Genomic DNA, 17842 nt, shown 5'->3' with positions numbered 1-17842 from the left:
GTATTACATTTCTGCTTTTTGCAGATGCTGTGGTTCTCTTGGCCTCATCAAGCCATGATCTCCAACTCTCATTTGCGCAGTTCACAGCCAAGTGAGAATCACTAGGAATGAAAATCACCACCTCTGAATTCAAGACCATAGACCTCAGTCGGAAAGGGTATAATGCCCTCTCCAGTTCGGGGATGAGATCATGCCCTAAGTGCAGGAGTTCAAGTATTTTGGGCTCTTGTTCACAAATGAGGGGTTAGTATTTATGGGATCACATTACATTTGTGAACTGGGTTGGCTCTGGGATGTCACTTACAGTCACCAGCAGGTGTCAGTAAATGGCAACATGGCAGTCTTCTGAGATGGATTTAAAAAAAATCCTGCTTATTTCATATTCCATAAACAAATGCCATATTAATCTGAATACCGTCACTGGCCTTCACTTCAACGCCACCCATAGCATTTATCAAGCTCTCCTAAGGCCAATGTTATTCCTTTCAGCATTCACACTTATGTTATTACGTTAATGTTGTTGTGATTTGCTTCATTATGATGTCGGCTTTATTATCTCTCTTTCTAACTCAAGTTTTTTTTGTTTTGTTTTTATTGTGCTTTTTTGGGGGGGAGGGGCCTTGTTGTTGTTGCCGTTTGTTTTCTGTTAAGATGGGACTGTTTATTGGGACGAGTCAGATAATCCTAGGAACTGCTGTTTACACAGAATTGTACAAGGCAGTCCCTTTAAGTTGTGTTTACTTATGATCTCTGTTGTTTTTGTTGGTGTGTATATATATATATATATGTGTGTGTGTGTGTGTGTGTAGTTTTCACATAATGTATTTTTCAATTTACTTCATAAGCATTTCACAAGCATTCTACATGCATTCAGCTTTTATTAGCATTCAGCTTTCAGCATTCACACTGAATTTCTCCAGAAATTGTACTATGTCTCGTATTGCATTTGTTATTCCATTAAGCATGATGCTTTGTTTCTCAAATTCAGTCCCTCATTGTGTGATTCAGTGCAGTGTGCAGAGGCCAATGTTATTTTCTGTATGTGCTAGATAGAGTGAATATGACAAAATGAATAATGCATAATGACACCCAGGAAAACATCAACTAGGCCTACTATAAATTAGATGTTTGTTCCTCGACAACATATGCAATGTTGTAAAGAAACAAATTTGGATAGTACTCGATTGGCTTGATTTATCACATCAGAGCCTTTCCATATTTTGGCTTAAAATGATTTATGTCATGACATTGTGAAATGTTCTAGACATTCCCATTTGTAATACTATACCATCACTAACAGCTCTCCAACTACAGTATGATGGTAGTTGTAGTCATAATTAATTCACACACACGCACACGCACACACACACACCTTTAAATGTTCAATGCAAAGTCACTTTACCTGTTTAATAGTTATCACACTTCTAGCGAATTAATGTTCTTGTTCTTCCAATTTTGCCAACTGAGTTACATTACATATGCTGTTTTATTTAATTCTTCAAATTTTATTATTATTATTTATTTATTTATTTCACTATGCACCAAACTGGAGCAACACTCGTAATTTTATTGTAGACCTGTTGTACCATGACAATTAAGGGCATTCTATTCTATTCTATTCTATTCAGTGTGTCACTTACACATCTGAATGGGATGTATGCACTCTGGGCAGAACAATGCTCTAATGAGGGTTTTTCCTGTCGAATCTGTAGAAGCGCGCATTCTCTCAGAGATTTAAGCATCATTTATTTTCCACGCTCAGGAAGATGTACTCTTGAAGGGGAAACATCATATTTCACATTTTGATTCAATTACTCTAACGGCTGGCGATGGTCGTGTGACACCACAGCTGCTGACTATGCTGACGGCTTAGAGTTTTTTTGAAAGGGACACTCACAACAACTGCAGTTATTGTAATGATAGTATAGGTTAAGATTTTTAGATACATTGGAACCTCGGAGTTTGAACGTCTCAGAACTCGTACAAATTGGACTTCAACCAAAACATGCCTCGGAGTTGAAACTCACTTTCAGAGTTCGAACACCCAAGCAAAGCAAGCTAAGCCAAACATACTTTGAAAACGGGCAGCCGAGTGAAGCTGAGTGAAGCCGAGTGAAGCCTAGTGAAGCCGAGCAATGCCAAATGCTCACGCTGCGGTAGTTGAGACAATGCACTGGCTCATTTCCAGTCAAATTACTACTCCCAGAGGTGCTCCATACTCGTGAGTGCATTTAGATTTTTTTCCACTACAATTTTTCTCGCCATAGGCAGAAGTGGCAGCAAAAGAAAAACATACGGTGCTACGAACCTCAGTGGAAATATCGCGCCATTGTTTATATACTGTACAGGGTGTAAATTTAAAAAACATAAATATAAATTAAAATAGGAATTTTCTGTTTTTGGAGCTTGGGAACAGATTAATTGCATTTACATATTTCCTATGGGAAAAAATGTTTCGGAGGTTGAACAATTTGGACTTTGAACACTTCCCAGGATTTTTAAAACAATTATGTCGCTTAATCGATGTTGTAATAAAGAGTACATCTTGAAGTCTGAGGTTATTACAATCCTTCTGTTCTAGTTCCAGCCAACAGTTAGTGTCTCTGTTGGGTTGTGCCCATAGAACGATATATTGTAGCTGGTTAGCTATATAGTAGTACATAAAATTTGGTGCCTCTAGACCACCTTTGGATTTGCTTAGATAGACTAATCTTTGCTTTTTTTTTATTCCAGTAAAATTTTGTAACGGCTGAGTCCAACAACTGGAACCATTTAGCCGTAGGTTTAAATGGAATCATTGAGAAAAAATAGTTTATTTTGGGTAAAACTTGCATTTTAATGGTGACTATTTGTCCTATTAGAGAAATAGGAAGATTATTCCAGCGCTCCAAGTCACTATAAATGTTATCCAGAAGTGGAGAAAAGTTTAAATGAATTAAATCAGTTAATTTAGGTGAGATTTTCATGCCTAAGTATTTTAAATTACCTATAGGAAATGAGTAGTGTGGGTCCTGGCTTGCAGAGTTCCATGAATTTTCTGTAATAGGTAGAAGTGTTGATTTTGTCCAGTTAATAGAATAATCTGATAACTGTGAGAATTTAGTTATTAAGTTAAATACTTCCCCAAACGAAGTAGCTGGCTTTTCTAAATAAAGTAAGATGTCATTGGCATATAGATTAATTTTATGTTCTGTTACCCCAGAGTGAATTCCTTGAATCCCTCTTTCCTGGCGTGTGGCTAATGCAAGTGGCTCAATAAATATTGCAAATAATAAAGGGGATAGTGGGCATCCCTGTCTTGTGCCTCTCTGTAAAGTAAAGCTCTGAGATATAATCCCATTAGTAATAACTGTAGCTTTAGGAGAATCATATAATACTGATACCCAGTGGATAAATGATTTCCCAAAGCCAAATTTATTTAAAACAGCAAAGAGGAAGGACCAGTTAACTTTGTCGAAAGCTTTTTCTGCATCCAATGATATAATAACTGCCTTTTTATCATGCCGCTGTGACATGCTAATAAGGTTAAAGAGTCTCCTAATATTATTAGTAGAGTGACGATCTTTAATAAAGCCTGTTTGGTCGCTATGAATGATTGTCGAGATTACTGTTTCTAGTCTAGATGTGAAAGCCTTAGTGATAATTTTAATATCAGTGTTAATTAGTGAAATCGGACGGTAACTTGATGGAAGGGTGGGGTCTTTTTCTGGCTTTAATAAAAGTTTAATTGCTGCTGTATTCATGTGTGGGCATATGTAACCCTTAGTTTCAATTTCTGTTACTACTCTTAAGAATAGTGGAGCAAGCATTAACCAGAAGTGCTTAAAAAATGTAGCCGGATAACCATCCGGGCCAGGTGCTTTGCCATTAGGCATACTATCGAGAGCACTGTACAACTCGTTTATAGTAAGTGGCGCATCTAACATGTCTTTATATTCAGTAGTTAACTGAGGTATATTTAAGCTACTGAGGAATGCCTCAATATGCTCAGGGTTAGGCTTGTTAGTTTCTAAGTATAGGTTACGATAATAGTTATAAAAAATGTGATTAATTTCTTCTGGTGATTGTGTGCATTCACCAGTTGTCCCTTTAATAGCCGTTATAAGGGACTTTTCCCGATTGCGTTGAAGTTGGTTTGCAAGAAATGTACCTGATTTGTTATTATATTCAAAGTTGTTGTATCTCAATTGTTGTATTATAAACTCTGTCTTTTTAGTTAGCATATCGTCTAACTGTATTTTTGTATTTTATAAGTCAGTCCATATTTGGTTATTTGGGTTTATTGCGTACTCACTCGTCAGTTGTTTAATTTTATCTTCCAAGTCTTTTTCTGATTTTTGATCCTGTTTCTTTTTATAAGATGAATATGATATAATTTTACCTCTAATTACTGCTTTCCCGGTTTCCCAGAGAAGAGGTGGCGATAGGTCTGGAGAGTCATTTATTTCCAAAAAGTCTGCCCACTCTTTTCTTATAATTTTGTCAAACTCTGCGTCGTTTAGCAGTGAGATGTTAAAACGCCATGTCGGTGGTGGTTTAAAGGTATAATCAACTTGTAGGGAAAGGGAGACTGGTGCATGGTCGCTAATAATGATAGGATGTATTTTTGTAACAGTTTTATCAGCAATAGAGTTATTTGTAAGAAAATAATCAATTCTTGAAAAAGACCGGTGCACAGCGGAAAAGAAGGTAAATTCCTTCTTATTTGGGTTTTTAAGTCTCCAGCTGTCGACGAGGCCAAAGTCATCCATATATTCCCCTATTACTTTAGTAGATTGTAATCGCCTACATGTTGTATTATTAGAAAGGTCAATTAATGGATTTAAGACTGTGTTAAAGTCTCCTCCAATAATAATAGTAGAGTTCGCTGCTAAATCAAACAGCTGAGAGAAAAATTCATGGAAAAAGGCCGGATCATCATTATTAGGGGCATATAAATTACCAAGTGTATATATTTTATTAAATATAGTCACCTGAATAATAATGTATCGGCCCTCTGGGTCTGTTATTGTATTATTTTAAGTAAAGAGTAAATTCTTATGTATGAGTATACAGACTCCTCTTTGTCTACTGTTATAAGGGGCAGAGTACGCTTGGCTAAAATTCTTATCAATAAGTAATTTTTCTTCAGATTTTTGTAGGTGGGTTTCTTGTAGGAGGCAAATATCTGCTTTTAATTTTAAGAGATGGTCTAAAGTTTTTATTCTTTTTGCTTCTGAGTGAGCGCCACAAACATTCCAGGAAACCAGAACTAATTTATGCATACAAACAATATAGACTCAGTCCTGTGTATATATCTGCATAGGCCATTTGTCAATATTGGCATGTTATAGGATAGAATCAAAGTGGTTAGGTGGTTTATGTAATTTGTGTAAAATATGAGGTGACGAGTAAGTAAATATAACAGTGAAAAAACGGGTAGGGAGGTAAAAGTGAAGGGAGTTAACGGGGGATTAAACATAAAAATACACCAGTAACTGGTAACCTAAGCGAGATTTTTTTGTTTAAATATACTTTAGATATAGTTATGTATTTAATAATATATTTATAATATCGCCTAAACATAATGAGTATTCATATTTTAGGTTTTATAACCACATATACAGTATATGTATACATCTAATAATCAAACAAAGTTTAGTTCCACCAATGCCATTTTAGAACAGCCAGGGAGTTGAGTTGGGGTTCCGGAACAGTTGCCCATCGATGTATAGTTTATCGACGACCATCGCAGTCCGTTTACCCTCCTGCCTATTTTGTTTAATTATAGGAAACAGTACCTTTCGCCGCTCATTAATCTCTCTCGGGAATTGGTCGTTCATTCCAAATGAGGTCCCTTTAAGCTCCCGTCCTTTAATTTTAACAAATTCTTTCTGTTTAAAATGCTCAAACTTGGCGATAATAGGACGGGGTCTGTTGCCCCTACGGGCTCCAAGCCGATGTACCCGGTGAAAAGCGATGTTATTCACCGACTCCTGAGGAATTTTTAACGACGTCGTCATAAATTTTTTTATCTCAACCTCTGGATTGTCAGAGGTATTCTCGGATATTCCTGAGAATATTAAATTCTCCCGCATGCTACAGGATTGAATATCCAGAACAGTTTCTTTTAGCGTTTTATTTTCCTTTTTAACGGTTTCTAACTCGGCTGAAACAGTCACGAGTGTAGAGTGTAACTCGGCATTATCTCGTTGGAGATCACTTACCTGTTGGCTGAAGAATTCCATGCTTACCTTTAATTCTTTGACGTCCTCGCTGATTAGGGAGAGGACCTCAAATTTTTTATTTATGGACTCCAGCATACTGACCGGAACCTCCGTAGTGGCTCGGTTCTCCGTGTCCGTCGCTGAATCATTTTTCCTCTTTTTCGAAGGTTTTCTCGACAGTTTCTCGACAGAAGGATTCTCCATCGCGCAGCTGTAAAAATAACCGTCGATGAAGCGTTCGAGGTCCTCCACGTTGGGTGCTATTCCAAATCTGTCGGGTGAAAAAGAGAGGGGAAAAAAAAGAAAGGCAAGATATATGATGGTTAAATTTGGATTAGTTTAGTATAATAGAGCTAATTCTGTTTTAGCAGCAGGGCGCCGCAATGTTGGGGTTTCCCGGTCTCACTGTAGGTCTCGCGATAGTCACAGCATCTCGCGCATGCGTCCAAGCTTCAGAATCAGAGTCTGCGTGCCGTGTAGAAATTTTCTGTTGAAATCCCAATGATTTCCGCCACCCTGACTGCTTGGTGGAAGGCACTAGAATTGACAAAAGCCCAAGTGGAGCCCTGTGGGCTTTCTCCCCTATGGCATAACCCCGACTTTCAACTTAACAAACAACCGCTTTATTTAGGTGTGTGGGAGCAAAAAGGAATTACACATCTCCACCATCTCTTCTCAGATAATATGTTTATATCATATACATCCTTGCTCCAAAAATACAATATAAAAAACAGAAATTTTTTACATTATCTACAAGTTAAAAATATGATATAGAAGAAAATTCCAACACTTCGGGGTACGCTCCAACCGCCTGTTTTAGCTAAAGATATTAACAAGCTTTCTCCGACAACAACAAAAAAACTTTCAAAAATATATAAGTTACTTTTATATACTGATAAAATGCCTTTACCCATCTCGAAATGGGAGACAGACTTGTCTATTGCACCGGAATCTGATTTTTGGATTCAAGTTTGTGAAAACGCATTTAAAATGACAAAACACACAAATTTACAGCTTATCCAATATAAAATTATTCATAGAACATACATTACTCAATATATGATGAAGAAAATGGGACTCTCAGACTCCGACATTTGTCTCCAATGTTTACAAAACACTACAGACACTTATGTTCATGCTTTATGGTTATGTACTCCGGTTATGTATTTCTGGACTAAAGTCTTTGAAAAACTTTCCGCTATTTTGGACTGTAGGATACCTTTATCTCCAAACTTGTGTTTGCTAGGTGACCTAACAACAACTGACTTACCACATAAACAATTTCAATCTACACTTGTAGCCCTTACTATTGCTAAAAAAAACAATTCTTGTTAACTGGAAAAATAAACAAACTCTGAATATCGACCAATGGTCTAACCTCCTCATAAATCACATTTTAATGGAAAAAATATCTGCCTCAAATAAAAAACAAATATCAAAATTTATAGAAACATGGTCTACGTATATAGAATTTTTTAATCTAATTCTGGTTACTTAATTCTGTCTGTTAGCGAGAGCCACTACATCGTGATAACTTACATTGATGTTTCTGCATTTGGCAATTTATTATTATATTATTTTATTAGTATGGGATTTTTTTTTTAATGGGCTTTAGGTGAACTGATGAATACACACACGCTCGCACGCACGCACACACACACGCACATACACATACTCACCCACATACAAAAAAATATATATATATGTGTATATATATGTATATATATTTAAAAAATTAAAAAAAATTATAATTTTTTTTTGTTTATTTCAATATTTTTTAAAAAAGGAGAGCAATGATGATGTCAAATCGAATGAACAATACTGAGCTCTCCTTAGAAAAAAAAAAAAACACTTCCCAGGAATGAATTATGTTCAAACTCCGAGGTACCACTGTATATATATTTTGAATCAGTAGGTCGTGAAATCCATGAGTGACGCAAAGATTACTGTGATCATTAATAAAGTTTTGGTTTTTCAGGCCATAAAACTGCATATTATTAGATGCAAGTGCACGTTTACCCCATGCAGCCCACTCATATAACCTCTTACGCACTTTTCAGTGGGTGTTGTAACTGCCGGATGTAATCAGCAGCCTACAAGAGTCATCCACAGACTATAAATGTAACAGCGGAAGATACATTCTATATGTCGGATGATTAATTTGCTTGCCTCCACAGACCAATGGATTATAGTAAGCTACCTAGCTCCATGTCTCTTGATCCACCATATTTTCTCGCCGTTTCTGGTCTAGTTTTCACTGCCTCGTCTAGTCGTGAGTATGTTTTGCGCAAACGGCTTAGTTAATGACTTAATGGGCATTCCATGTTTAGCGTTTGGCCCTGGCTGATGCAAGAGCCTTTGTTCTCTTTGTCATGTCACTGTTCGCCTAGATTGCATCACCTTCAGTTAAAGTTTTGTTTTACAAATAAATGTGAAAACTATTATTTGTGTCTGCATTTTTGGGATCCAACTCTTGAACATAACAGTATGTGCTTTTTAGGGCCACCTCCTGTGAATGAATGTACCGTAAAGTGGCCATTACAGTTGCCATGTTTACAGTCATCAACTTACCTCTAACACTTTGTTTAGAGTTGACAACTCTTGGGAAAACTTGCCAAAGAAGTTTTATGTTTTTATATGTAATAGCTTGTGCAGGTGTTGTAGCTTTATTGGCTCAGACGGTCGTTTTACAGACTGTATGTGTAGGATGTGCCAAGTGTGAATGTTCTGTTTATGCGAATAGATGGCAGAGGTTGGAGTAAGTCATTGTTTTGCAAGTCACAAGTAAGTCTCAAGTCTTTGGTCTCAAGTTCCAAGTCAGGACTGACAAGTCCCGAGTCAAGACTCAATAAATTCATAAGTCCTACACTGAGTTTTAAGTCCTTTCGAGTCATTTTAACAACATTGTAGATTATATTATTTTGGGTGACCATCAAAGTAGGAGTCAGGGAAACCAGAGTGGTGCAACAGATTGCCGTGTTTGCAATGTGTTACCAGTGAGTTTACAGTCTCATTAACTATGCAGCTAGCAACTTAGCCGATAAACAACTGACATTAGCTTACTTACCGTAGTTTTTGTACCCAAACAACTAGAGGTGCATCGGATTACAAAAGTCTCGGATCGGATTATTGTTTTAAAATAATAATAAAATGAAATCAGATAAATAGAACTTTCTCTTAACTTATTTTAGAATGCTTTTGTCCATTAACATTTTTAAATATATATATAAACTCAAAATGTCTAATATGGCCATTAGGACTCAGGAACACAATTTTAAGTGTATATATAAGGCAAGTTACATAATTTAATTATTTTCTACATGGATCATGTATAAAATAACAAGGTGAAGGTATCCTGATTTACGTAATATTGCACTTGTAATGCACTTCAAGTTGTGTTCCTAAAATCCAAATGGCCATATTGGACATTTTGAATGTTTTTTATTTCCATCCGTCCGTCTTCTTCCGCTTATCCGGGGTCGGGTCGCGGGGGCAGCAGCTTTAGCAGGGAAGCCCAGACTTCCCTCTCCCCAGCCACTTCAGCCAGCTCCTCCGACGGGACCCCAAGGTGTTCCCAGGACAGCCGAGAGACATAGTCTCTCCAGCGTGTCCTGGGTCGTCCCCGGGGCCTCCCGCCGGTAGGACATGCCCGGAACACCTCCCCATGGAGGCGTCCAGGAGGCATCCGAACCAGATGCCCGAGCCACCTCAACTGATTCCTCTCAACGTGGAGGAGTAGCGGTTCGACGCTGAGTCGATGACCGAGCTTCTCACCCTATCTCTAAGGCTGAGCCCGGCTACCCTGCAGAAGAAACTCATTTCGGCCGCTTGCATCCGGGATCTTGTTCTTTCGGTCACGACCCACAGCTCGTCACCATAGGTGAGGGCAGGAACGTAGATCGACCGGTAAATTGAGAGCTTTGCCTTTCGGCTCAGCTCCTAATTCACTACAACGGACCGATACAGCGTCCGCATCACTGCAGACGCTGCACCGATCCGCCTGTCGATCTCCCGCTCTAACCTACCCTCACTCGTGAACAAGACCCCAAGATACTTGAACTCCTCCACTTGTTTTTTATTTTTTTTAAAGCTAGTGTTTTATAAAATAATTATAAATGAAGGCAAAGTTATATTGAATATTTTTTTTAATAATGAAAAATACACCTAAATGCAATTTAAAACACATTCCCTTTGTTTAAACAGGGAGAGTGGATTACAAAGTAGCTTAGGTCCACAATAAAAAAAGCAAGCGAACCAAGCAACAGCTGTCAAACTACTGTTGGTAGCCAGGCACTCGATGCTAACGCTAACAGTTAGCTACTAGCCACGAACCCTGGGGACATGCACCGTATTGTGCGGCGTGATTAACTTTGTGTCCTAAATTTGCTATTTAATAAACTACTGCCATTATTATAATGGTGGTAGAAAATATGTAATTTCAATAAAAATGTTGATAATGCAAGCCAAGATGTCAAAGGGAAGTAGTCAAGCCGGCGTTCATGCCACCATGCAGGCAGACTTCATTGTAAAATCCGCCAAGGCTGTTGCATTGGTGTCAATATTATTTGTCAGCTTTATTTTGAAGTTTGCCTTAGCGTGGGCGGCGTGTGGATGCACATTTGCGCCTTCTCTGACATTACTGAATGACGGCACTGTGTCAGCCCAGTTCGCACACGTACACACACGCGCACACACCGAGAGGAACTTACTCGTTAACATACATTTTAATCTTTTTGTTTTGGTGGAAGAAGCAATTATTTTCAAGTCAAAGGGCTCAAGTCCGAGTGAAGTCATTGTTGGTAAGGTCCAGGTTACATTGCAAGTCTTTTAACATTTTGTCAAGTCGAGTCTAAAGTCCTCAAATTCATGACTCGAGTCTGACTCAATTCCAAGTCACATGACTCGAGTCCACACCTCTGGTAGATGGTATATGTTACTGAAGTGTTTAAACACTTAATATATACATGATATAAGTGTGAAAATGAGTATGTTAATTTAAAGTTCCTTTATTGCTACAATTTTTTTATTTAATTTTTTTTACGCACGATTAATGACTGCACCTTACATCAAAATTTTGCAGTAATAAATTTAATAAGAATGTTTATATATGTGAACTGAGGCCAAGTTGTATTTTACAAATTTAAAAATGTGCAGAATTTCAAAATTACTTCACGTTAAATGTTAGATACCTCTTAACTCTTTGACTGCCAAGCGTTTTCAGAAAAGGGATGTTGTGGGTGCCAGCTGATTTAAGCATGTTGACTGATCTTTCAAGGTCCACAGGAAATTTTGTGTTTGGACTATGGAAACACACATACTATCAAATGAAAGATTGAACTCTCATCTTTCATCAGAAAAAAAAGTTTGTTTCTACCTTATTCCGTTTTTTCAGTAATCAACAATAAAAAACGGTTAGTTTCACCCAAATACGGAGAAATCAAGCTTTTTGTGAAACAATATTATTTCATGCACTCTAGTGAATTTGACACCTTTTTTTTCCATGAATGATGCCACAAACACCTAAACAGTGCTTTGCTTCTGTAAAACACTACCACCAACAATGAAAAAGTGTTTTTTGATAGCAAAATAAGTTTATTTACATTCAACAGTGTAACAATTTGACAAAACAATTTGGCAAACTATTTACAAATGTGTGCAACCGTGGTACTATTTACAATTTGCACAACAGATTAGTTTCACAGTGATTGCAGACGCTACACTTTTTTGCTGGCTTTTTTTTCCGGGGAATAGCAAGTATATACTGCAGTGTGTGTTTGGCCATGTTGCCGTCAAGTCTACTATCAGGATCATGAAATGGTGATGTTACGGTGGTGTTGCATCTGGCTTCCTCATGTCCTTCAGTTCCTGTACCGGGTGGTAAGAGATGTTCTGATCCATCTTATCCACTCCATTCATGGTAGCATCGTAGTCAAGAACCAGCGTCTTCTCCGTGATCAGACTGTACCCACTCCTCCGATAAATATGCATTGGACTCGGGGTACTCTTCGACGTCCGATTGAATGTCCGCCTGTGCAGAAGTGCTCGGTTGTGCACCGCATTTTTTCGGCGTTAGCATCGCTAGTCGGTGAGGCTTTACGACGTGATCATAGCCGCCGTGTCAACGTCACCATCATCATCATCGTCGTCATCAATGTGATCTTTAGCATTGGTCGATGCTTTTCGCCTTTGAAAAAAAGGCTCAAGCGTGTGAGCTGCTTGCAACCGGTCCCCATTTTTGCTTCCTCAGCCAGAAGTGCTCGGTTGTGCACCACGTTTTCCGGCGTTAGCATCGCTAGCCGGTGAGGCTTTACGACGTGGTTAAATCCGCTACGTCAACGCTTCAACTTCGGCGTCAACCTCAGAGTCACCATCATCATGATCAATGTGCTCTTTAGCACTGGTCGATGCTTTTCGTCTTTGAAAAAAATGCTCAAGCGTGTGAGCTGCTTGCAACTGGTCGCCATTTTCGCTTCCTCAGCCATTCCCCCCTCAACACTCTAGCTCCGCTTCACGTCTTCTACTGACGCCTACCCAATCTTGTCCAAAGAGAGTCATCGCTGCCATCTAGTGCCCAAAAATAGGCATTATACTAACTAGATCTGCTTGATACTTTCAGCACAGCTGGCCAAGGCTTTCCTCCACCCGTTTCCAAAAAAAAAACAAAAAAAAACATAGTGAACGTATTTTAACGTATTTGGCAGCCCTCCTTAGAATTTTACTAAACGTTATAAAACGTTTTTAGCAGTCAAATAGTTAATATGAAAATAAAATTGCACTGAGCTGTCACCAATGTCTTACAAATGTAATTATGCCATCTGGTGGCAGAAATTGACCTCAGCACAAATCAAAATCACACTAATTTCTTTACAGTACAGTACATATGTTTAACTCTTTGACTGCCAGATTCGGGTATTCCCGTATACTGCAACCCAGCCGTATAGTGCCACCAACAAGAATTCCCAAAAACTACGTTTTTAATGGAAATTGGCAGAGTATTGTCAGATGCCCTATCAGTATCAAGCAGATCAACTATTGTAATGACTAACTATGGCCATTAGACGGTAGTGACGACTCTATTTTGGACAAACTCAGCTTGATCCAATAGTAGTAAAAGAGAGTAGGAGTGAGGAAGTTGACGAGATCATGGCGGAGGAAGGAAAAACCACACGGTACAAGCAGCTCACGCTGCAGCACTGTTTTAAAAAAGGTAGCTCTACCAGTGTTGCCACAAAAGACAACACTGAGGAAAATGATTCAGAAGTTGAAGCATTGACACGGCGGCTTCGTCCACGTGAGAAAGCGTCACAAGCTAACGCGTCACAAGCTAATCCCCGCGGTGAGCCAACCATTTCGGCACAGCCCGGCTCGTCATCGGATGACGACGAGTACTACTCCGAATCAGACACGGGTTCATCGGAGGAAAGGAACCAATCAGGATGTGAGGAATCGGATTCGGACAGCAAATCATCCTCTGATCTCTCTGAAATCTGCGAAGGTAAGCGCTAACTTGCTATGAGCTAACTAACTTTCAGTATTTCGCCTGGTGTTTGTGTAGAGGTGATAACAGATTGTATAAATATGCTGATGTACACTATAACACAACTGCTGCCTAAACTACTGTGAATGTATAATTCACAGATCGTCCATCTTGCTCCAAATGTCTGCCCACTGCAGCTTCTCGAGCAAAGAGAGGAAAAAAAACTAACTTTACAATACAGCAATGCAATATAATAATAAAAAAAAAACATTCTCAAGGTAATTGTACATATTTCTGTTATTTACAGCACAGAGAGGAGGAGCCAGGAGTATTGCTCCAACCAGATCCAAGAAGAAAGGCAAAATATATATATATATATATATATATATATATATATATATATATATATATACAGTATTAGCATCACACTGCTGCAAAACAACTAATTAAAATATATTCATATGACCATTACAATTTCTGTTTGCAGATCATCGCAGGACAAATGCTGAATGGCAAGAAGCGGGCTGGAAACCAACAGTATTTCCATTCACAGCAACCCCAGGACCCAAGGGCCCTGCAGCAAACCTGGAGTCCACACTGCCAGCCGACTTCCTGGAGCTGTATCTGACAGACGAGCTTCTCCAACACATTGTTGATCAGACAAACAAGTAGGCACGCCAGCATATGCAGGTACAGACTCAAAGTCTGCCACACAGCAGGAGTCATTCCTGGAAGCATGTCCCAGAACTCAAAATTTTTGGGGGACTTTTGTTTCTGACTGGCTACATAAATAAGCCAAGTATTGATATGTACTGGACTAAGGATGAGATCGAGACCACACCTTTTTTTAGCCAACTGATGTCAAGGAACAGATACCAGCTCATCTGAAGTGTTGTGCACTTCAATGACAATGAGTTGCATGATCCAAATGACAAACTACAAAGTCCGCCCTGTATTCACCTACATTGTGAACAAATTCCAACAGCTGTATCAACCCGGGAAGAACATATGCATAGATGAAGGAATGGTGAGTTTTCGGGGGTGCTTGTCATTCAAAGTCTACAACCCACAGAAGCCGGTGTAAAATCGTACATACTGTGTGACTCACAAAGCGGTTATTGTTTCAACATGCTACCTTACGTTGGTACAAGCTCTCCCCTCATGGATACAGTATTCAAACGACTTGATTGTCTGCCATGTAATGGGTATACGTTGTATATGGACATTTTTTACAATTCGATTTAGCTCAGTGAACGTTTACTAGCAGCAGGTATGAATGTATGTGGAACACTGCGTAAGAACATGGGTGAACCCAGTGTCATTACAGAGGCAACAAAGACTGGTCTTGGGGTGGGGGGGAAACTGGCGCGGCATTTGGTATTAGCCTGGCAGGATAAACGCTTGTTGAAAATGGTGACAACCTGCCACCAAGATGAAATGCGGATGGTGGACGTGTGGTAGAAGACACAACAAAAAAGACTTCGTTATGACAAACCAGCATGTGTTGTGGCATACAATGCCTCCATGAATGGAGTCGACAAATTGGACCAACATATCTCTTATCATCCATTCACACGAAAGACATTGAAGTGGCATAAGAAATTTGTTGTGTACATAGTTCAACTGCATGTACAATGCATACATAATTTACAAGACAAAAAATCCAGGCAAGTGCAATCACTATTTGCAGTTCGTCCGGCAGGTAGTGAGATCCTGGGTGATACAGAAACATGTGAGGGAGGAGGAGGAAGGAGAAGATCTGGGACTCGAAGGGCATGAAGATTTGGAGGAAACCCGAAAGAGCAGCAGGTCACCAATTCATGATCCTGAAAGTCGACTCGATGTCAAATTGGCAAAACGTGCCTGATTACTTGCCACCAAAAAAAGAGGCCAGGGAGAAGGTGTAGGGTATGTTGGCAAAGGGGGCATCGGAAGGAAACCAACTTGTGGTGCAGATCATGTGCTGTCCCTTTGCATGTAGGAGACAGTTTTTTATCATACCATACCTCAAAAAAATATTCATAGTTGAAATGCATCCACACACTTGTAAATAGTCACACACACACACACACACACACACACATACACACACACACTCCTGTAAATAGTTTGTTTGTCAAGTTATTGGTCAAATTGTTACCCGTGTTCACTGTAAATAAATTGTTCATTTGCCATCAAAAAACACTTTATTTTATTATTGGTGTTATTTTTTTTATAGAATGAAAGCACTCTTCGGGTGTTTGTGGTGTCACAAAAGTAAAAAAAAAAAAAAAAAAGTGTTAAAACCACTGATGTGCATGAAATACATATTTTCAAAAAAAGCTATTTTCCCAGACTTTTTGTCCAAAATACGAGATTTCACTCAAATCAATCTATTTTCTACTGCAGATTACGGAAAAGCAGAATAAGGAAGAAACACACTTTTTTTTCTAATGAAAGATGAGACTTCAATCTTTCATTTAGTAGTCTCTGTGTTTGCATAGTCCTAACATCAGGCCTTGAAACATCAGTCAAAATGCTCTAAATCAGCTGGCAGTATGAGGTGATCTTTTCTGAAAATGGCTGGCAGTCAAAGAGTTAATTTTAACAATTTTTTTTTTTTTATGAATTATGACATTACTGTATTGACTAAAATATATTTCTATTAGTTTCACATTGTTTTCCCACTTTTGTCAACAAGAGTATGACAACTTGAATGCATTTTTTTGGTACATTTTATTGTATATTTAGAACAGATATAAAATTTGGGATTAATCATGAGTTAACTATTTAAGACATGCGATTAATTAAAAAATGTAATCGCCTGACACCCCTAATACATACACATAATAATATAACATTTTCAGTTCTATATTGTTAAGGTTTAAGTATAAAGATTTAAGAGAGAAGGGTCTTTTGCTCAAATGTAAATGGAAAATATGCTGCATTTATGTGAACCTGGGATCTCTGTCACTTTTAATCTATTTACAAGGGGGAGTGGGCCTCTCCTGGAAAGTAATTCTGCAATCACTTTGTTCCATTAGAGCGCAATACTCGTGCCAAGTAATCCTTGTGGGGGTTGTTTTGTAATTTCACTCTGATAGTTTCACACAACAGTTGGAAGATTGTTGCGATTAGATCCACTAGTTGACAAACTTTTTTTCAACATTATGATAAGGCCAACAATTATACTCAATTATTATGTAATTAAAAGAACATTTAGGTGAGGCACTGTGTAATTACATGCTAAAACATTTGGTTTTAAATGAATGTTTCCGTAGCTGCTGGAGTACTTCAATCGAATATTTTGCAAGTGTGATAAGCAGGTGTAGGGTGCTACAATGGGCAGAAGAATGATTGCTGTCTACACATGTGTTTTGACTCTTTCCTAAGCAATAGGTTTGGATTCCTGCCCTGAACCGCAGCCCCCCACTAACGGCCACAAAGTTGGAGACCGTTATACTGTAGGAGACATGGTTTCCTTCCAGTGCGATCAAGGCTTCTCACTACAGGTAGGTGAAAACATTCTGTGTTAGTCAAGCAGTCCAATGCTGCTTACTATAAGTGAATCATATCCACCTGCCTTGAGTGACAATTTCAGAAAATAGCCTAAAGTACTACTCTTTCTAGGCAGCAATACTAAGTAATTTAGTCCATCTGTGTGTGTGTGCGTCTTTGCCACATTGACTTGGTCTTAGAGTTTAGGTTTGAATTGGGTTATGGTTGAGGTTAGGGTAAGGAATGGCGGTAGGCAATCATTTTTGATGGTTGGGGTTAGGGGAAGGGGTTAAGAAATGCATCATGTCAATGAAATGTCCCCACGATGAAACAAAGACAAGTGTGTGTGTGTGTGTGTGTGTGTTTGTGTGTGTGCTCGTCCACATGGCAGCTGCAGAAATTTGTCTTGATTAAAATAATTTAGATAAAATTGAATGACTAACCATTTTGCAGCAATTAGCATATAGCTAAATTTCATCGTTATTCACATTGCTGTTGAAAAAACTGACAAAAATACCTTATTGCAACATGGCATTGGCTGATCGCTTATACTATGCTGCCACCTGCTGGTCGTTTTTTGTAATAACACAATTTCTTTAAACCACCTCTTCATGTAAAAAAATTTCATCCAAGCCTTCTGTATGCTCTTGCGTTTTTTTATTTTTATTTATTTTTTATTTCA

At 38.5% G+C, this 17842-nt stretch overlaps 1 protein-coding gene across 2 annotated transcripts in view; it reads left to right on the top strand.

Annotated features, from left to right (window-relative positions):
• The window catches only part of LOC144057714 (CUB and sushi domain-containing protein 3-like), a 566138-nt gene that overhangs the window by 341043 nt on the left and 207253 nt on the right, over window positions 1-17842 (top strand). For both annotated transcript variants that reach the window (XM_077575584.1, XM_077575583.1), the window contains exon 38: window positions 17056-17174. In XM_077575584.1, the coding sequence (XP_077431710.1) occupies window positions 17056-17174 (119 nt within the window). The remainder of the gene's footprint in view (window positions 1-17055; window positions 17175-17842) is intronic.

The sequence above is a fragment of the Vanacampus margaritifer genome, chromosome 9 (assembly GCF_051991255.1).
Source record: "Vanacampus margaritifer isolate UIUO_Vmar chromosome 9, RoL_Vmar_1.0, whole genome shotgun sequence".
NCBI lineage: Eukaryota > Metazoa > Chordata > Actinopteri > Syngnathiformes > Syngnathidae > Vanacampus > Vanacampus margaritifer.
This window is presented reverse-complemented; position numbering and strand designations above follow the sequence as displayed.